The sequence below is a fragment of the Pelophylax lessonae genome (assembly GCF_965119305.1).
Source record: "Pelophylax lessonae genome assembly, chromosome: 6".
Taxonomy (NCBI): domain Eukaryota; kingdom Metazoa; phylum Chordata; class Amphibia; order Anura; family Ranidae; genus Pelophylax; species Pelophylax lessonae.
The window spans coordinates 183,808,631-183,831,178 of NC_138773.1; the positions used below are offsets into that span (position 1 = coordinate 183,808,631).

At 42.6% G+C, this 22,548-nt stretch overlaps 1 protein-coding gene across 2 annotated transcripts in view; it reads right to left on the bottom strand.

The window, feature by feature from the left end:
* GULP1 (GULP PTB domain containing engulfment adaptor 1) overlaps positions 1 to 22,548 on the bottom strand; it is a 788,491-nt gene that overhangs the window by 300,561 nt on the left and 465,382 nt on the right. For both annotated transcript variants that reach the window (XM_082260575.1, XM_082260574.1), the window contains exon 6: positions 8,938 to 9,036. In XM_082260575.1, the coding sequence (XP_082116701.1) occupies positions 8,938 to 9,036 (99 nt within the window). The remainder of the gene's footprint in view (positions 1 to 8,937; positions 9,037 to 22,548) is intronic.

The following is a 22,548-nucleotide window of genomic DNA, read 5'->3' on the forward strand; positions in this document are numbered from 1 at the left end:
GTTGTAATTTGTTTGGCATGTGGAGGGTACAAAGCAGGAAATGTAAACTTTGTGAAGGCTGCTTCACACAAATTGTTGACAAGCACATTCGTCATCATCAGCATCCAACATTTAAATAAGGGTGCAGGATCATACCATACTTATAAATCCATATCTGACCAAAAAAAAAAACTTTTACAGATTTGGTGTAAAACCCACACTCGCTTTATTTACAATGTAATTTCTTTTGTTTCCATTATGTGAAACCCATCAGAAATATTATACCTTGTGAAAAAGAAGCTATACTACCACAATAGAGGAAGAACCTCTAACCAGATAGCGGCATGCTTGGGATTTGAACACATTACCCTGGTGCTGCAAGGCAGAAATTCTAACCAGTTAGCTACTGTGCTGCCACATGCATTGAGCCTCCATCTCTGTGGTGTTATACATCCCTAAGCCCCAGTAAAACGTAATAAATGCGGATGTACTCTGGAAGTCCTGAGTGCCATTGACCAACCTGTTTCTGTGATATGCCATCTGGTTCCAAGACTGGTTATGGCTGACTACTGTCAGCATGCTCCTATAATACCATCTATAATTTTGGTGTTTTTTGCTTGGTAAAAGGCTGAAATTGGTGCTGGTGTGCAGTTCTCAAGGCTGCTATTTGTCCTTCCCTGTGGAACACATATGGCAAGATTTGCAATGGTGGTGGAACCCTCCTACACCTAAATACTACATTTTGTTAGGCATTTATCTATAGGTGGTGAAATTACATCCGGCATGAGTTCTGTTTCTTGATTTATTCTGTGATATTTGGTGTTTATTGGTGTTTGAGTGTAGAATAGTGGTGTTACCCTCTCAATTTTGGTAATGACATTTTGATTTGGATTAATGATGTTGATACACATATTACATTTTTGTGGTGCAAATGATGATCATTTGGAAATAATAAACAACACACAAAATTGTTACTCATTTTAAATCTGCATCAGCAATGGTATTGTGTGTGGTTTGTGAAGCTGTGGGAGTTTTGGTTTAGATTTATGGGAGATGGAGAGCAACAATTGCATTATCTACCATTTACTTATCAAATGTCAAACAGCTAAGTCTCTGAGCATGCACAGTTTACCCAGAGATATGGCTCCAATGGCTAAGTGGCTGAGAATGCTCAATGTAACAAAATATATTTCCCAAATGGCAAAGTCCCTGGGCATACACAATGCACATGGCAGTATATACACAAATATATATACTGCAGAGAATACATCTATTTATCTATCTATCTATCTATCTATCTATCTATCTATCTATCTATCTATCTATCTATCTATCTATCTATCTATCTATCTATCTATCTATCTATCTATCTATCTATCTATCTATCTATCTATCTATCTATCTATCTATCTATCTATCCATCTCAGATATGTAAAAAAATGTACATATGTAAATATATATATGTATATATATATGTAGAAATCCTAAAATACTATGGTTAGGGTGTTATTCTTATGTGCAGAGTAAAGGACTTAGTTATAGTGAATAAGGAAACTGCTAGACTGTTTTAGTTCCTGTTTTACCCACAAGATGGTGCTGTGTTCAAAGGATATTTGCATGGATCAGAGAGAAGAAAAAAAGGAAGGGCAGGGGCAACGAGGCAGGAACAGGAAGTCTGTGTGTGTCTCTGGGTTCCTGAAGAGATGGAGGGCTGGATTTCTAGTATTTCGGCCTGAAAGAGAAAGACTGAACCGGAGGCCACGGATCCGCAATATAGCCAGCTGTATCCTGTCAAATTATAAGTTGTGCACTGACAGTAGGATATGATATTCAGCCCCCCCCCTGCACTATTATACAGCAAGGGTTTCCCCTTTTTACAGAGACTCTGGGGTGTACTTGTTCCTGCCCTCCAGATAAATATCTAATCACCGGCCACAGTTGAGAGAGAGAATTACCTGGCCAGTAAAAGTGTTTAAATACATTTGCTTCAAACAGTGCATTTAAATAAACTGATCTCTGCAGTAGAAGGAAGGAGGAGACCTACATATATACATGATCATTTACCTGTCTTTTACATGGCATTGATTACTCACTGACTGCTGCCTCGACTTTGTGTTATTGCGGAGGACCAAAATCCAAAGGAGAAGGGTTCTGCTTTTCAGTGGATTACATAACTATTACTTGAGTAGTTGCATGAGCTCCAATGGGCCCCAACTCCTGCCGGTCTAACATGGGACTATACAGAGTAGACTGTAGGAATTAAAATATAAGTTAAGCAGGGTTAGGGGTACTAGACTATTACAAGTATTAGAGAGTTACGTATTTTTGTGTAAATATTTATTTGTCCATCTCATTCCACTTAACCACTGTGAGGAGTCCTGCTAAAGTTTATTAAGGATATAAGGAGTTGTTTCTGCTTATTCTTTGCTAAGCCCAGTGAAATTAAACGCTCTTGTTAAACTTTATCCTCAGTTTGTGTGGTCCGGGTATGGGTCTGAGGTGTCCCCAGATACAGGTAAGGGTGAACCATACTATTGCAAATTGCAACAGCAAGCACCTACAGGTGGGCTATATATATATATATATATATATATATATATATATACACACACTGCTCAAAAAAATTAAAGAAACACTTTGAAAACACATCAGATCTCAATGAGGAAAAATATCATGCTGGATATCTATACTGATATGGACTGGATAATGTGTTAGGAATCAAAAGATGCCACATCGTTTGATGGAAATGAAAATTATCAATCTACAGAGAGCTGAATTCAAAGACACCCCAAAATTCAAAGTGAAAAAATTATGCAGCAGACTAGTCCATTTTGCTGAAATTTCAATGAAGCAACTCAAAATGGTACATAGTTTGTATCGCCCCTATGTGCTTGTATGTATGCCTGACAACGTCGGTGCATGCTCTTAATGAGATGACGGATAGCGTTCTGGGGAATTTCCTCCCAGATCTGGACCAGGGCATCAATGAGATCCTGAACAGACTGAGGTGCAAACTGGCGGTGTCAGATGGACCGAAACATAAAGTGGGGGCTATTCCATTGTATCAATTCATTCATCCTCCAGGAACTGGCTGCATACTCTCATCACATGAGGCTGGGCATTTTCGTGCACCAGGAGGAACCCAGGACCCACTGCACCAGCACAGAGTCTGACAATGGGTCCAAGGATTTTATCCTGATACCTAATGGTAGTCAGGGTGCCATTTTCTAGCCTGTAGAGGTCTGTGCGTCCCTCCATGGATATACCTCCCCAGACCATCACTGAACCACCACCAAACCGGTCATACTGAACGAGGTTACAGGCAGCATAATGTTCTCCATGGCTTATCCAGACCCTTTCAAGTCTGTCACATGTGCTCAGGGCAAACCTGTGAAAAGCACAGGGCGCCAGTGGCGGACCTGCCAATTCTGGTGTTCAATGGCAAATGCCAATCAAGCTCCAAAGTTCAGGGCAGTGAGCACAGGGCCCACTAGAGCATGTTGGGCCCTCGGGCCACCCTCATGAAGTCTATTTCTGATTGTTTGGTCAGAGACATTCACACCAGTGGAATGTTAGAGATAATTTTGTAGGGCTCTGGCAGTGTTCATCATGTTTCTCCTTGCACAAAGGAGCAGATACCGGTCCTGCTGATGCGTTAAGGACATTTTACAGCTCTGTCCAGCTCTCCTGGAGACTGTGCTGGGAGACACAGTAAACCTACCGGCCATAGCATGTATTGATGTGCCATTCTGGAAGAGTTGGACTGCCTGTGCAACCTCTTTAGGGTCCAAGTATCGCCTCATGCTACCAGTAGTGACACTGACCCTAGCCAAACTCAAAAAAACAAATTAAAAACAGTCAGAAAAGATTAGTAGGGGGAAAACATGTCAGTAGCCTCCACCTGTAGCACCATTCCTGTTTTGGAGGTCATCTTATTGTTGCCCATCTAGTGCACCTGTTGTTAATCTCATTAACACCAAAGCAGCTGAAACTGATTAACAACCCCTCTGCATCTATCTATCTACTGAAAAAAATTATAAATGCAACACTTTTGTTTTTACCCCTATTTTTCATGAGCTGAACTCAAAGATCTAAGACTTTTTCTTTGTACACAAAAGGCCTATTTCTCTTAAACAATGTTCACAAATCTGTCTAAATCTGTGTTAGTAAGCACTTCTCCTTTGCCAAGATAATCCATCCACCTCACATATCAAGATGCTGATTAGACAGCTTGATTATTGCACAGGTGTGCCTCAGGCTGGCCACAATAAAGGCCACTCTAAAATGTGCAGTTCTATGTGCAGAGCCCAATGCCATAGATGTTGCAAGTTTTGAGGGAGCCTGCAATTGTTATGCTGACTGCAGGAATGTCCATCAGAGCTGTTGCCCGTGAATTAAATGTTAATTTCTCTACCATAAGCCGCCTCCAAAGGCGTTTCGGGGAATTTGGCAGTACATCCAACTGGCCTAACAACTGCAGACCACATGTAACCACACCAGTCCAGGGCCTCCACATCCAGTATCTTCGCCTCCAAGATTGTCTGGGACCAGCCACCTAGACAGCTGCTGCAACAATCGGTTTGCATAACCAAAGAATTTCTGCACAAACTGTCAGAAACCATCTCAGGGAGGCTCATATGCATGCTCGTGGTCTTCATCGGGGTCTCGACCTGACTGCAGTTCGTCGTTGTAACCGACCGTCTTCACTGATTAATCCCATGTACTGTACAGAGCAGATGGCAGACAGCGTGTATGACATTGTGTCGGTGAGCAGGTTGCTGATGTCAACGTTGTGGATCGAGTGGCCCATGGTGGCGGTTGGGATTATGGGCAGGCATATGTTATAAAAAACAAACACAGGTGCATTTTATTGATGGTATTTTGAATGCACCTGAGGCCCATTGTTGTGCCATTCATCTACGACCATCACCTCATGTGGCAGCATGATAATGCATGACCCCATGTTGCAAGGATCTGTACACAATTCCTGGAAGCTGAAAACATCTCAGTTCTTGCATGACCAGCATACTCACTGGACATTTCACCCATTGAACAACATTCCACAGGCCACAATCAACAACCTGATCAACTCAAGGAGGAGATGTGTTGCACTGCGTGAGGCAAATGTTGGTCACACCAGATACTGACTGGTTTTCGGACCACCCCAATACAGTAAAATTGCACATTTTAGACTGGCCTTTATTGTGGCCAACCTAAGGCACATCTCTGCAATAATCATGCTGTCTAATTATTATCTTGATATGCCACACATGTAGAGAGAAAGGATAATATCTGTTCCAAAAACAGGAAAACATTACTCATTGTCAAAACATTACAGTACTCATTACGCATTGTTTAAAATAAAGTAAGAAGAAGCAGCAACATAAAAACCCAGCAAGAACAATTTATTTTAGGAATTAAAGAGTTCATCTCAAAATGAAAATGTATGTTTTTACAGAAGTAACAGTTATACAAGTAACAGTAAGGCCTCTTTCACACGGCCGCTCCGTATGTCCGTGTATCACCCCATCCGTTTGCGGGTGATATACGGACATAATGCATGTCAATGGGATTGCGGATGTCAGCGGATGACCATCCGCTGACATCCGATTTGCGTCCTTTCAGTTCTGTTCCGTTTTTTGGAACGGAACAAAACCCTATTTTTCTTCCGTTTAAAAAATGGAACGGATGCAAAATCGGATATCAGCGGTGTCATCCGCTGACATCTGCAATCCCCATAGACATACATTATGTCCGTATATCATCCGCAAACGGTGCCGGAACGGAGATAAAAAAACGGAGCGGCCGTGTGAAAGAGGCCTAACAGTTATACAATGAGAGCCAATGGTTGACACTTTTATTGATATATATAAATAGTACATAGGTTGCTAGTTCTCACAAATTCACGCTTGTGAGGCATTCACACATTTCAGAATTCACTATAGTACGGGGCTAAAATGAAATAAGAGTAGGTTTGTGACTCATTTTCTAGTCTGAGCATGCTCAGTTGTGTCAGTGTAGAGTTCTAAAAACAGGGTCAATTTATCTATTTATCTCTTCTCAGACAGCATATTTCTGCTTTCACAACAACATTTCAAGAAATTTAAAAGCAGATCATCTCCAAATAATATACCACATGTTTAGGAACCATTTAATCTATGAGATTAATCTCTAAACAATATTTCCATGTGCAATTCACCTTCTTCTAGCATGACTACTGATTTAGATGTTCACCGAGTGAACACTGTTTCTGATTCATTTTAGTCATTTGTGACCATTTGTTCACCCATTTGTAGACTAGGGGCTATAGTGAATTAGGCCCATAGGCTCTGACTGATTGCCTCTGCCTCTGATCATCTGATGTAAAGTTAAATTATGACTTTCATTAGTTCAGCATTACTGTCTTAAACTTGGTCCTACCTACGCTATAACAATTAAAAATGCATTGGGGGTTATTTATGAAAACTGAAGTATGCAAAATCTTTTTTTTAAAATAGCAAACATGTTAAACTCTGGGTTTTGCACAGAGCAGCTCTGATCCTCCCTTCTGGGGTGCCCCCGCACTGCTTCTGGCTTCTCCTCTTCATTGGGTGCCCCCACAGAGAGCCGCTTTCCATGGGAGCACCCGTGCAGGCCATTGATGCAGACAGCAGGACTCGACCCCGCTCTTGTGTCACTGGATTTGATTGACAGCAGCGGGAGCCAATGGCTCCTGCTGCTATCAATCTATCCAATGAGGACCTGAGACAGTAGCTGGAGCTGCTAGGCTCGTGCTCATCGCTGGAACATTCGGGTTCATGTAAGAATAACGGGGGGTCTGGGGGGCAGCTGCAGCCAAGAAGGTTTCTCACCTTAATGCATAGAATGCATTAAGTGAAAAACTTTGAGACTTTACAACTCCTTTAACTGAAATAGTTGAAGTTAGAAGCTGATTGGCTACCATGCAGTGCCACAGTTGTAATACATCTCCCCAACTGACTTTACATATATTGTATAAGAATATGATATGCATACATGAATATATTATACACACATCTATATTATATATTATATCCTGTGTATATTATCCTGTAGACAAAGCCCTAACTGATTGGATGTGGGATAGGGTAGGTACATGAGAGGATGCAACGGCATGGTAAGCAACAACCAGAGCATGTCAAACATCCATTAATCTTTTGTGCAAACTTCCAATTGGTTATCGTTCTTCATAACAAAACACACTATTATGTTTATTAGAGACCACAACCTGACAACTTATAAGTCACATTTATATCTTTAGAATAAAAAAATTGATAAGCCATTAAAAGTATTAAAATAGCAACCCTGCCAATCTTGGTTAATAATAGTACTTATCATTATAGGCAACCTCTTTTTACAGCAAGTAAATGTGAATTGGGGTGTGTGTTAAAGAAACATTCAATGCTGGCTTATCAAAGAAAATATTTTATCAATAGGTATACAAGTTTTTTTTATCCTATTTGATCAAAATTGTATATGATAAAGTTTGGTCTTTTTAGACATTACATTGTTTCCCTATCTGGCTGAGATCAGGAGATTCTTCTCAACAGCTAAAATAACCACTTCCCACGAAATGACGTACCTGTATGTCGGATCGGAGAAGTGGTTGTATTGGGATGATGACTGCACCAGTAGCCATCATCCCACTACTGTTCTTTAGAGCAGGTGGTCGGCTTTCAGAAGATAACAGTACCTGTATGTCGGATCGGAGAAGTGGTTGTATTGGGATGATGACTGCACCAGTAGCCATCATCGCAGTACTGTTCTTTAGAGCAGGCGGTCGGCTTTCAGAAGATAACAGCCGATGCGGCTCAGAAGCTACATAAGAGTACCTGTCACTGCCTATTATTGTCACAGGGGATGTTTACATTCCTTGTGACAGCAATAAAAGTGATTTGATTTTTTTTTTTTTTTGTAAAACAGTGCTAAAAATAAAAAATAAAATAAAATTTAAAGCGCCCCTGTCCCTGTGAGCTTGTGCACCAAAGAAAACGCATATGTAAGTTGTGCCCGCAAATGTAAACGGTGTTCAAATCACACGTGAGGTATCGCTGCGATCATCAGAGCAAAAGCAATAATTCTGGCAAAAGACCTTCATGTTAACTCTAAGCTGATAACTGTTAAAAATGTTTAAACTGTCGACTGCCATAAAATCATCTTTCACAATATATGAAAAAAATTGGGCAAACTTTACTGTTTCATTTTTTAAAATGCAGTGAAGTACTGGTATATTTTTTCTAAAAAAAATTGCATTTGAAAGAGTTCTGTGCAAATACCGTGTGACAAAAAATATTGCAATGACCGCTGTTTTATTCTCCTTAGTCTTTGCTTAAAAAAAAAAAAAATATATATATATATATATATATATATATATATAATGTTTGGCTGTTCTAAGTAATTTTACTTCCAGAGTAAGTAGTGATGTTGCTTCCGGGTTACATGATCGGGGATCCGATCGAAGCCGAATCCAGCTTCATTCTGGACTCTAAGCAGCCGGCGGATGTGTCGGGCAGAGCAGCGAAAGTCGGCGAGAGGGGGCGTCCACTCGCTGGGATAATGGCCGAGCCGCTGCTGAGCCACATTGGTTGTTATCACCAGAAAGCAGACCGCCGGCTCTAAAAAAAAAACAGTACCGGGCAGTTTTACCCCGGTACAACCACTTCTCCCGACGGGTACGTCAGTTTGCAGGAAGTGATTAAAAGTAGAGATCTGATGAACATGTGCATGACTATTGTGGAATAGTGTATACATTTGACTTAATTTGTCTATAACATATTTTCAAGTCTATATTTCTGGTACATGTGAAAAACAAGAAAATTGGTTCCGCCATGTGGAGTTCAAAAAGGAAGGCTGTAATAAGCGTACTGAGCACATATAATAAGGTACCACTGTGACTTCTAAACAAATTTATTTGGGGACATGATTTATGCAATAACTTACCTTTGATTTTGGTTCAAGAATTTTGACTCCATATATAGATATTTGAAGTTCCACCTTTGGAGTTTTCTGGCCTTCTGACTTTTTAATATGTCTTGCAAACTGAAACAGAAAACAGTTTATCAAAATTGTCAAAGTGGTAAGGAAAAGGGCATCTACAGCATATTTTCGGTGAACATATAAAGTATCTTAAATTCTAATTGAAATGTTTAGGGCTCTTTCACACGGGCGATCCGATCAGATCCGCCGAAAAAACTGAACAGATCGGATCCTCCATGCAGCTCTATGGGGCAGCGGATGTCAGTGGAGACACCTCCGCTGACACCCGCTGCCATCCGTATCCGATCCTGTCCGTGAAATCTGGATGGGTGGAAACCCTATTTTTCCATCCGTTCAGGGATCGGATCAGATCAGATGAGAGCGGACCGATCCCCCATAGAGAGCAGCGGGAGCTGTGACACCTCCCCCTCTACGCACTGCAAGCGGAGATGGAGCTGTCATCCGCCGGCTCAGCGGGGATCGGCGGATCAATCCCCGTTGAGCAGCACAGATCCGCCTACGGAGGCGGACCGTGTGAAAGAGCCCTTACACATTTGCTGTATCCATTTCTGTATTACCTATATTCAGTTTGACTGGCCATAGCCATAGCCTTTTCAGTGGATTTACATTCTTTCAATCACATAGGTTCATTAACTAGGTTGGTCTGAAAGCAAATTCAGCCTGTCCAAGAACTGGACAGGCTGAAGGAAGGAAGGAAGGAACCATGGCAGGCAAAATATAGGCATATTAAGCTTTAGCTTGAAGGGCCAACTCCGGGCACCAAATTTTTCATAGCTCTTAAAAATATTAGGAAGTAGAACGCCACTGGGGCCATGCTTTTTTGATAGGCCTAATGTAGACAAGGGTCAAGACACAAGAAATCAAAAGTGCAGCTCTACCTCTCCAATAACTGATTCACAAATGATGGTGGAACCCTCTAATAAAAATTGAACCTAATATGTATCTCAAATGCCACAATAAAACATGAATAACTGGAACTGATAATCCCACATTGCAATGAGTATTCTGCCCATATAATACACACAATACAACTTAAGATCAGTAATTGAAATGAAACTGGAGTAATAACAGTAATGAAAACCAATAAACATTACATTTTAACGTATTATTTATGTACACGATATTAGTGCAATAATGGTAGAAACTGCTCAGACCACAGAGTCTTTCTCTGTGTAACACAATACCTAATATACCATATGCTGTTTAATTGTGATGAAAACATAAAAGCTTTAATCAATAGTTAATATACAATAATAGAGCAAAAGTGGTGAGAACCCCTCAAACTGAAAAGTCCTTTTCTGTATAATAAAATAGCCAAAGATGTATTATATTAAATAAACAGTCTAATTTAGATATCCAATGCATCCACAGTGAACCCCAACTTCAAGAGCACCACCTGATCATCCACCAGTCATTGTGTGCTCTCACCTTATGCTTAGACCTATCTACAGGTCCCATTGTGCCTTTCCCTTCCCGGAGTCTTATTCCATGGCTATGCAGTCTCCCAATCCTCCAACACTCCTTCGCAGATACCAGTACTCCTAATGGAATCACCAGTCTCAGAATACAATTTGCTCAAAAAACAATTATAGATAGACCATAATATAGTTTTTTCTTTTTAAAAGCTTCAAAATTTATGAAAAAGTACCAATAGTTACGTAGTTAGGCTCCATGTACACGGGACGTTAGAAAAAACGTGCTGCAAAGCTAGTTCTGACACCGGGAAAAAGCAGTTAAACGTGCTTTCAGTAGCTTTTTCCATTTGCGTTATTGCACGTTTGGCCACGTTGCTTTTAGCAGCGTTTTTTCTGCCTCCATTCAAAATCAATGGTTCCCTATGGGAGCCTATTGATTTGAATGGAAGTCACACCGCAAGTCGGATCAGGACGATCCGACTTGCAGCGCGACTTGCTGTGAGAATCTTGAGGGGGAACCCCAAAAATGCGAATAAAAACTGCATGGGGGTCCCCCCCAGGTTCCAAAACAGGCCCTTCATCTGTGACATGAGGGGGCGGGGCATCCCGATGACGTCATCGGGGGCCATGCCCACAATGGCTATATAACAATCTGCAGAGACCAGAGACCGGCATAATCACCGGAGACATCGTCGGAGGAGGACCGAAGGAAAGAAGAAGAGAAGAGCCCAGGGCAAAAGAGCAGAAGAGCAGACAGTAAAAGAGCAGAAGAGCGGACAGCAAAGGAGCAGAAGACCAGAAGACCAGGAGAGGGAGAAGACCAGAGCGGAGAAGAACAGATGAAGATTTTTAATAAAATTTCCAAAACGTCTCCTGTCGTTATTTACATACACTGCCTTTTATGGGGTGAATGGGTAGGGGTACAGTGTACCCCATACCCATTCACATAGGGAGGGGGTCCGGGATCTGGGGGGCCCACTTGTTAAAGGGGGCTTCCAGATTCTGATAAGCCCCCTGCCCACAGACCCCCCACAACCACCGGCCAGGGTTGTGGGGATGAGGCCCTTGTCCTCATCAACATGGGGGCAAGGTGCTTTGGGGTGGGGGGGTGCAGAGCTCCCCCTGCCCCAAAGCACCAACACCCCCCCATGTTGAGGGCATGTGGCCTGGTATGGTCCAGGGGGGGGGGTGGGGCCGCTCGCTTGTCCCTTTCCCCTTCCTGCCCTACCGGGCTGCATGCTCGAATAAGGGTCTGGTATGGATATTGGGGGGGACCCCACGCTGTTTTTTCAGCGTGGGGCTACCCTCAAATTCCATACCAGACCCGAAGGGCCTGGTTTGGAACCTGGGGGGGGACCCCCAGGCAGTTTTTTTCGCATTTTTGGCGTGAAGTTCCCCCTCAAGATTCTGACAGTGCAAGTCGCGCCGCAAGTCAGATCATCCTGATCCGACTTGCGGTGCGATTTCCATTCAAATCAATCCCATAGGGAACCATTGATTTTGAATGGAAGAAAAAAAACTTATAACGTGGCTGAACGTATGTTCATCACGTTCGGTCACGTTTGGTCACGTTCGGCCGCGTTTCTGCACCAGAAAACACACGTTCGAACGCAAATAATTGCGTTCCAAAAAACGTCCCTGAACTCAACTGCCTGCAAATGACTGTAAACGACCCTGTGTACATGGACAGATAAGATAAAATGTAGATGGGTTCAGGGGCTTCTGAAAAAAATGCCCAACTGCTCCTAAACGGCCATTTACAACGTCCCGTGTACATGGAGCCTTAGTCAGGTTGAAAAAAAGACACAAGTCCATCTGGTTCAACCAACAAGAAAAAGCAAACAGTATTGAAAACCCAACCATACAATCCCATATACACAATCCTACACCCGCAGTTGATCCAGACCAAGGCGAAAAAACCCCGGCAAAGCATGATCAAATTTGCTACAGAAGGGGGAAAAAAATTCCTTCCTGATCCCCCGAGAGGCAATCGGATATTCCCTGGATCAACTTTACCTAAAAAAATCTTAGTACCCACTTATATTAAGTACACCCAGGAAAAAATCCAGGCCTTTTTTAAAGCAATCTAGTGAGCTAGCCAGAACCACCTCTGGAGGGAGTCTATTCCACAATTTCACAGCTCTTACGGTGAAGAAACCTTTCCGTATTTGGAGACGAAATCTGTTTTCCTCTGGACGCAAAGAGTGCTCCCTTGTCCTCTTGTCCTCTATGTTGACCTTAAAGTGAACAACTCAACACCAAGTTCACTATATGGACCCCTTATGTATTTATACATGTTGATCATATCCCCGCTTAATCTCCTCTTCTCAAGAGAGAATAAATTCAGTTCTAATCTTTTCTCATAGCTGAGCTCCTCCATGCCTCTTATCAGTTTGGTTGCCCTTTTCTGCACTTTCTCCAGTTCCCCGATATCTTTTTTAAGAACTGGTGCCCAAAACTGAACTGCATATTCCAGATGAGGTCTTACTAATGATTTGTACAGGGGCAAAATTATATCTCTCTCTCTGGAGTCCATGCCTCCCAACAAGAAAGGACTTTGCTTGCTTTGGGTACCGCAGCTTGGCATTGCATGCTATGATTAAGCTCATGATCTACCAGAACACCCAAATCCTTCTCCGATATGGATTACCCCAGTTCTACTCCACCTAGTATGTATGATGCATGCATATTCTTAGCCCCCAAGTGCATAACTTTACATTTATCAACATTAAAGCTCATTTGCCACATACTGTAGTTGCCCAATGAAACAGTGCATTGAGGTCAGCTTGTAAGTTGGAGACATCATGTAAAGAAGTTATTCCACTGCAAAGCTTGGTGTCATCTGCAAAGACTGAAATGGTACTTTTAATCCCAGACCCTATATCATTTATAAAGATATTAAAAACTAAGGGTCCCAACACTGAACCTTGGGGTACACCACTGATAACCTTAGACCATTCAGAGTAAGAATCATTAACCACTACTCTCTGAATTCTATCTTTTAGCCAATTTTCTATCCAATTACAAACCAATCTTTCCAAGCCAGTAAACTTTACCTTACACATTAGCCGTGTGTGGGGAACTGTGTCAAACGCTTTTGCAAAATCCAAGTATACTACATCCACAGCCACCCCTCTGTCCAAGGTTTTACTTACCTCCTCATAAAAAGAAATCAAGTTTGTTTGACAACGTCTGTCTTTCATGAATCCATGCTGTCACGGATTCATATTTAAATGTGCACTTAAATCGGTTCACATAGATATATAGCTTGCTTGGGTTAAAATCCCACTGCTCCCTAAGAATTCAGGAAGGATATCAGCCACAGACTATACCACACTATAAGGTATCGCTCAGTGGTGGCTGGTGTATGCAGGGCGCAGGGGCGCCGCCCCCCCATCCATTCGTCCGGCCCCCTAATCTGCATGCAGGGGCGCCGGACGCATGGAGTTCAATGGGTATTTTTTTTTACTTGGCATCACCTGATTAGAGCCAGAGGCTCTAATAGGGCGATGCAAAGGGTGGACCCGGGGTGCAGAGCAGTGCGCCCCGAGCCCACCCATTGTGTGACAATAGCGAATGAAAATTTGCTATTGTCACACCGATCCTCCTCCTGGCCAATCAGGAAGCGTGTCCGATACGCGCTTCCTGATTGGCCGCAAGGCAAACCCTTTGCCATTGGCCGAGGAGGAGGCGGGACCGGAAGTACTCGTGGAGTCGTGCCGCCGGTCACCCTTGACTCAGAAGAAGCCACCCGCCACCGCTGCTGGAAGGACCCCCGCCGCCTGCCGCTGCTGCTGGAAGGACTCCCGCCGCCTACCGCCGCTGCTGGAAGGACTCGCGCTGCCCACCGCTGCTGCTGGAAGGACTCCCGCCGCCTGCCGCCGCTGCTGGAAGGACTCGTGGAGACCCACCACGGCTGCTGCTCCAGGTAGGTAAGCGGGCACGCACGCTGATCTCTACATTGGGGGCATGTACTCTGCATTGGGGGCATGTACTCTGCATTGGGGGCATGTATTTTGCATTGGGGGCATGTATTCTGCATTGGGGGCATGTACTCTGCATTGGGGGCATTCACTATGCATTGGGGGCATTCACTATGCATTGGGGGCATATACTCTGCATTGGGGGCATGTACTCTGCATTGGGGGCATGCACTCTGCATTGGGGGCATGTACTCTGCATTGGGGGCATGCACTCTGCATTGGGGGCATGCACTCTGCATTGGGGGCATGTACTCTGCATTGGGGGCATGTATTCTGCATTGGGGGCATGTACTTTGCATTGGGGGCATGCACTATGCATTGGGGGCATGCACTCTGCATTGGGGGCATTCACTCTGCATTGGGGGCATTCACTCTGCATTGGGGGCATTCACTCTGCATTAGGGGCATGTACTCTGCATTGGGGGCATGTACTCTGCATTGGGGGCATGTACTCTGCATTGGGGGCATGTATTCTGCATTGGGGGCATGTACTCTGCATTGGGGGCATGTATTCTGCATTGGGGGCATGTATTCTGCATTGGGAGCATGTACTCTGCATTGGGGGCATGTACTCTGCATTGGGAGCATGTACTCTGCATTGGGGGCATGTACTCTGCATTGGGGGCATGTACTCTGCATTGGGGGCATGTATTCTGCATTGGGGGCATGTATTCTGCATTGGGGCATTCACTCTGCATTGGGGGCATGTATTCTGCATTGAGGGCATGTATTCTGCATTGGGGGCATGTACTCTGCATTGGGGGCATGTACTTTGCATTGGGGGCATGTACTCTGCATTGGGGGCATTCACTCTGCATTGGGGGCATGTATTATGCATTGGGGGCATTCACTCTGCATTGGGGGCATGTATTCTGCATTAAGGGCATGTACTCTGCATTTGGGGCATGTATTCTGCATTGGGGGCATGTATTCTGCATTGGGGGCATGTACTCTGCATTGGGGGCATGTACTCTGCATTGGGGGCATGTATTCTGCATTGGGGGCATGTATTCTGCATTGGGGCATGCACTCTGCATTGGGGGCATGCACTCTGCATTGGAGGCATGCACTCTGCATTGGGGGCATTAACTCTGCATTGGGGGCATGTATTCTGCATTGGGGGAATTCACTCTGCATTGGGGGCATGTACTCTGCATTGGGGGCATGCACTTTGCATTGGGGGCATGCACTCTGCATTGGGGGCATGCACTCTGCATTGGGGGCATGTATTCTGCATTGGGGGCATGTACTCTGCATTGGGGGCATTCACTCTGCATTGGGGGCATGTACTCTGCATTGGGGGCATGTATTCTGCATTTGGGGCATGTACTCTGCATTGGGGGCATGTACTCTGCATTGGGGGCATGTATACTGGTCACTGCATTGGGGGCATGTAAGCTGGTCACTGCATTGAAGGGGGCATGTACGCTGGTCACTGCATTGAAGGGGGCATGTACACTGGTCACTGCATTTATCGGGGCACGCTGGTCACTGTGCATTGAAAGGGGGCACGCTGGTCACTGTGCATTGAAAGGGGGCATGCTGGTCACTCTGCATTGAAAGGGGGCACACTATACCTTAATTATTGAAGGCCCCTTTCACACTTTTGTGACCTCAAAGTCACGCAATTTTTTACAGCGTTTTTTGCCGCAAAGCAATGCCTTTTCTGTTTGCGCCCCCCTCCCCAAAAAAATTTTGAGCACCAGCCGCCACTGGTATCGCTTCCTGTCCAGCGTAATGACGCCACAGTCTCCGCCGTTAATGTGTTCTGTTACAAGTCATGTGACTTCTTTAAGGAGAAGGAGTCGCCTCACCATCTTAGTGCTTAAATATCGGACTGTGTGTACACTGGGTTGCTAAGATACCAGCGCCCTTTTGTTGAAGTTCAACTACAATACTGGACTAGTTATACATTAGCATTGAAAATAAATAAATATATATCTATTTATGTTTCCACAAATGTTATATGATAAATTCTGTGAAAAAAAAATATAAAAGAGAGGAAATAAAAATAAAGGATTGAGAAAATAAATCCATTTGGTTTCGCACTTCGATAAGTCTCTAACCCAATTTGATTTGTGTGTTAGAGGAGACTCTGATTATTCAGCATACATCTTGCTTGGTGGTCTGCGACGTTACGGTTATCTTAAAATGCATATGCCCATACCATGAGAATGAGGGGCCACGATCTCTGGTAACAGTTTAACCATTGGGAGTGGTTTATGGCACATTGGTGGAGGAATCTTTAAGGTGCTCGAATTTTACTCACGGGAGCCACATCTGGATAAGGCACATGGGACTCTGATTACTGAGATTATCATATTTACTATTTTTTCACAAGTTGGCACGAGTGTTCTCAGCACATTGAGGGACTTTATATTTATTTCCTCTCTTTTATATATTTTTTTTCCATGGAATTTATTATATAATGTTTATGGAAACATAAACAGATATATATTTATTTATTTTCAACACTATATGCGCAACTTGGTGTAGGATGTTTCTTTGTATGTACACTAATTTAGTATATATATTTATATAAGTTGCATCACTTTAAGACCAATTGACACAGGATTGGCACACTATTTATTTATTTATTCACAATATTTATTAATTAATTTATTATAGAATTTATTCTGATTAGCGCGAGGGATTAGCACTATATAAATTTCTATATCTTTATTTAGTTGTACATTAGGTTGCTTGGATACCAGTGCCATTTTATTGGAGATAAACTTAAAGCGGAGTTCCACCCTAAAAAAAACTTTTCACCGTCCGCTAGCTTACACAAACCTGAAAAAGAATTGGATAATTAACTTTTTTTTTTTTGTTTCATTTACCTTGTTTTTATTGAAAATATACTTACCTTCCTTCCTCTTCTTCCTTCTGCGGACACGGCCGCTGACGTCACTTCCTCCTTGCATTGACTCCTGGGAGATGAGCGTCATCGATCCCAGGAATCAATGTGCCTGCACCGGCCCTGCTCGTCAATTCCGGTGCAGGCACGTCATTCCCTGCTGAAAAGCTTCTGGGCATGCCCAGAAACTATGCAGGGATAACGCGCCTGCGCCAGAAGTGACTAGCAGGGCCGGTGCAGGGCATTCTGGGACTCCAACGTCACCGAAGAGGACACTGAAGAAGACGCTTCAGCTGCCCACACCTGAGATGGCAGCGCTTGACGAGACATTTTCAAGGTAAGTATTTCTTCTAAAAGGTAATTGAAACAGGGGACAGTTCAGAGGCTATCATTGCTTAAATGCACTAGCCCTGAGTGTCCCGGGGGTATTTTTACGTAATTTTAATTTTTTTTGCCCGGAACTCCGCTTTAAAGGCTCCATTTTGTTGGTGTTTATGCCCCTCATCTAAAGCCATTCAGTGTATTTACTCTTGTGGCGTTTTATTGGAGATAGACTACTAGCTAACAAACAGACTGCATTTAATTTGTGATTTTACTCATTTTAGAATGCAGGCTTTAGCATTTACTAGGTTAACATGGTGACTAATGCCATATTGCCTAAAAATTATATTCAGAGAAGAGTGAAAAATCTCTAAACCCTGTATATAAATGCGCAAAAATACTCAAAAGCTACATTTAAATAAATCGCTCAGTCAGGCATATTTATTAATAATATAAATAATGCGTCTTGTCTTATTTACTAAAGCTAGAGAGTGCAAAATCATTCTCACTTCTGCAAGGAAACCAATCAGCTTCTAACCTCAGCTTGTTCAATTAAGCTTTGGCAATAAAACCTGGAAGCTGATTGGTTTCTATGCGAAGTGAGAAGTGAGACTGATTTTGCACTCGCCAGCTTTAGTAAATACACCTCACAGTTTAAACTATTATTATCTGGAAGTATCGGGATCATGGTTAGGTGTTTTTATCACATAAGTTACACAGCCATACAGTAACATTGGGGTAAGGCCCGTTCACACTTGTGCGACCTGAAAATTGCGCTATTTTGCCATGATTTTGACTGGCCTTGAAGCAATGCCTGTGTAACTTGAGGTCTACTTTGAAGTCGCTGCGATTTGAAGTCACAAAGATATAAATGGTACTCACTGAAAATCATGGTGTTCGATTTGTCATGCGACTTTGAAAGGGGCCTAACACTTACCTCTATTTTGCAAATAGCTTGTTTGTTTAATATAGAACAGCGCAACACTAGTTTGTTATTTGGTTTATGATTTATGTTGGAACAAGGGTACAGTGTTAGCAGCAGTTCCCCCCTGCCAGAACACTCCAGTCAGTGCTCTCATCCATTGGCTAAGAGCGCTGATCAGGAGCCAGGTGGCCACTGGTTTTCAAGCATGCACGTCTGACAGAAGTCAGCAAATCAAAATCCGGCTTCTGTCGGACCAGCTACTATATACACGGGCCGAACGTTGGGTGGTTTTTATTGAGCTGGCCAATGTCGCCCTATATTCGGCCTGTGTGTACTAGGTTTTAGACTATTAGGAGTTAAGCAGAGGGTGAGACAGCATACTGAAGAAATGAAAGAGACTGCTCCAGGTGTATAGTGTGTGGTGATTGCCAGGAGATAGGATATCCAGTAGAGTGCTGGCCCTGGCCCGCCTCCGTGGGAACACTTGTAGGAAAAGAATTAGCCGCACATCCAGGGATTCCAATAGGTTTCAAATACCTTTATTTCCAAAAGTTGCAAATGATGACACCAAAGACACCAGCATGAAGTCTCGTAGACGCGTTTCACACATACATCTTGTGCTTAATCATTACCAATGACTGGTGCTCCCGTGTGACCTCACCACAGCGCAAAGGTGTAAGTGCCAGACTGGAATGGGATGCAAATAGAACTAGCCTGGAACGCAGAGGGGAGGAATGTTGCTGTGACAACGCATTTCGCATGTATGCGCTTTGTCAAATCTTGGCAACTTTTATGATGAAAGGTGTTTAATTGTTTATAATAAAACTGCATTGAGACTTTCCATTGGCTCCTTACATCCTATATGGACAAAGGGTTCACTGGTTGCCAATTTTAGTACTATCCAAATACTAACTTTAACAGCTGCACCTGGTTGGCCCTGGTACAAGGGTCAGTGTGGATCAATAACTCTATAGAATTCCCCTTCAATCTTCCCCTGGCAATTACGTTAAAAAAAAATTATTTAGGGAAACAAGAGGAGGGGCATAGAAGATGGGGGCAACACAGAGAGTAAATAGAAACTCCCAAAAGAGGAGGAAGCTATGATGTGCAAGGATGGAGGAGGCTATACTAGGTAATTGATTAAACTTCCAGCTAGTACAAAGGTACATTGCAAGTGAAACAAAATGTGTTACAGAAAAAAAAAACACTGCAAGAATTTGAAGACTTCCAGTTAGGGCCAATCTCGGCATTCCTCTTCTACATGTAAAAAAATCATTATTTGCTAGAAAACTACTTAGAACCCCCAAACATTATATATATTTTTTAGCAGAAACCCTAGATACAAAATGGTGGGCATTGCATATTTTTATGTCACACAATATTTGCGCATCATTTTTTCAAATGCAAATTTTTGGGAAAAAATACACTTTGGATTTTAAAGCACAAAACACAATATAATACCCAATTGTTTGGTAGAATATAAAAGATGATTGTTACGCTGGTTAAATAGGCACCAAACATGCCATGCTTTAAAATTGCATCTGCCCTAACTCAATAAAAACTATTGTATCAGAAAAAAAATTTAAAAAATTGCATCCGCCGGGGAAACTGCGCCAAATTACTGTACGTCAAAAATCTCCATAGGCAACACTTTTGAAGCCTTTACAAGTTAGCCGTTTAGAGTACACAGGGGGTTTGGCATCAACATTATTGCTCTTGCTCTTATGTTCGCGGTGATACCTCACATGTGTGGTGCGATTGCCGTTTACATATGTATGTGGGAACTATATGCACATTCGCATTTGCGCTTGAGCATGGGGAAACAAGGGCATTTTTTTAAATTATTATTTACCACTGTACCTTTAACTTTTTTTTAATCAACTTTATTGCTATTACAAAGGATGAACAACATCCCTTGTAAGAAGCATGGGCTGTGACAGGTCCTCTTTATGTTGAGGTCTGGGGTCTATTAGACCTCAAATCTCTCCTCTGGCCTCCAATGCAGCCAATCAGACACAGATTGGTCAGATTGGCTGATTCCCTGGTTGGTAACAGCCAGGTAAACAAAGACCCGAAACAGGAAGTGATGACATCCTCATCACTTTCTGTTTCTGATGTCACACAGTGGGAGTAACAATATTCATTCCTCTCACTATGTGCCTAGAGCTGGATGCCGGCAGTCGCATCCTTACTGGGCTCTCTGATTGTACGGGAGAGCCCAGTTATGCCACCGGCAGGAAGGAGTTGGGACCCCCTTCTACCGCCTGTAAAAGTAATTCAGGGGCTCGTTAGCCACTTGGATTACTTTTACTTTGAGCAGAATCGTTGGCCCTAAAAGAGAATGATAACTGATATCTTTCCGGCAGTCGGAAAGTGGTTAAAATATTTTTCTGTGCCTGATTTTTTTTTTTTTAAGTTGGTAAGATGGTCTCCCTAAGTAGATGTGGCACTCAATAGATATATTGAAAATGAATTCCATTCAACTCAACCCTTTGTTTATTCAAGTTTAACATGTCTGCTCTAGTGGCTAACTGCATTTCATTGCATTGCAGGAAGTCTCCCTGAATGACAACTACTAAATGCCCAGGAAAAATATTGTTTATTTTATCAGAACTATCTTCTTAATAATCAATCAATCATTATATACTATAAGGCAAGCACTGCACTTTGCATTCTTTCCTTCCTGAATTCCAACCTTTGGTTTTTAACAAAGGAAAAATCTGCGTGATAGGAGGCCACCCTGATTGTCGGAGGGACTTTGAGAATATTGTAAATGATCCCTGAAATCTCCATTATCAGTCCATATAGGACCTCCCATAGAATTGCAGGGAGACAAAGCCACTATGCAGTACTTAAAGAGAAGCTCCGGCAACCTAAAAAAAATAAAAGTCAGCAGCTACAAAAAGTGTAGCTGCTGACTTTTAAAAAACAGCCACTCACCTGCCCCATGGTCCAACAGTGAGTTCACCCCAGTCGTCCTCATCCTTCGTTCTCCCTTGACGGTGCCGGCATCTTTACTATGGGCACCTGGCTGTGACAGCTTGCGGGTGACCACTGCACAGTCGCGCGGCACATCCTGGATTGGTGGATGCAGTCTTTTGGGGCCTGTCAGTGTCCCAGAAGACTGCAGGGGGGAAGGAGGAGAACTTCTGTTACTGAGCGCTGCAGCGTTCGGAACGTAAGTGGGAGCAGGTACCTGTCAAAATCGGGTACCTGCTCTCCCCTCCTCCTCAAAAGTGCCAGTTGTGCAAGAGGGGGGGGGGGGACAAATCCTTAAAGCGGAAGTTCCCCTTTTGGGTGGAGTTCCATTTTAACATGGCCATAAATAAATGTAGCAAGCATTCTTAGGGTTATTTACACCAAGCTAATAACCTTCATTTAAATATCTTTAAATAAAATATTGTATTCTTCCTTGCCCTTTGTTTTTACAGTTTTATTACTATATACTGTGTATATATACTTTTTTATTATACCTGTATATTTGAATTATATTAGTATAATGTTAATTGTATCTGTATTATATATGTACAATTTATACAAAACAATTTATAAATAACATTTTTTGTATAAATTGTACTGATACAATTAACATTATACCACATTATTTAAACTGTGTATATTAACAATGGGATTCATTTCAAAAACGGCAAAGCAGTTTAAGAATCATAAATAACAAATTCATTGCTTTGGAATATATTTTGTCATAGAGTTATACTACCACCTACTGGTTTACATGGTAAGATGCACATTATTTTATGATTGATAAATTATGTACTAGTAAGGACTAGGCTAAGCAATAGCAATAGTTTGTAATAAAGAAGTGACATAAAATTAACCTTGTCAAACCCTGCTCTAAAATTGTTTGAAAACAATGTCAATTTCACAAGAGATTATTCACATGCCTCCGTCATTAAAACGGAAATTAGGGCAATAATACTTACCTCTGCTCCAACCATCTGATGCCCGCAAGGTTCTTCACATATTAAACCCAGTTTCTTTCAGTGCCAGTGTTTGGCCCTCTTGATTGGCAGGTGCTGGATGAAGTCAATTCCG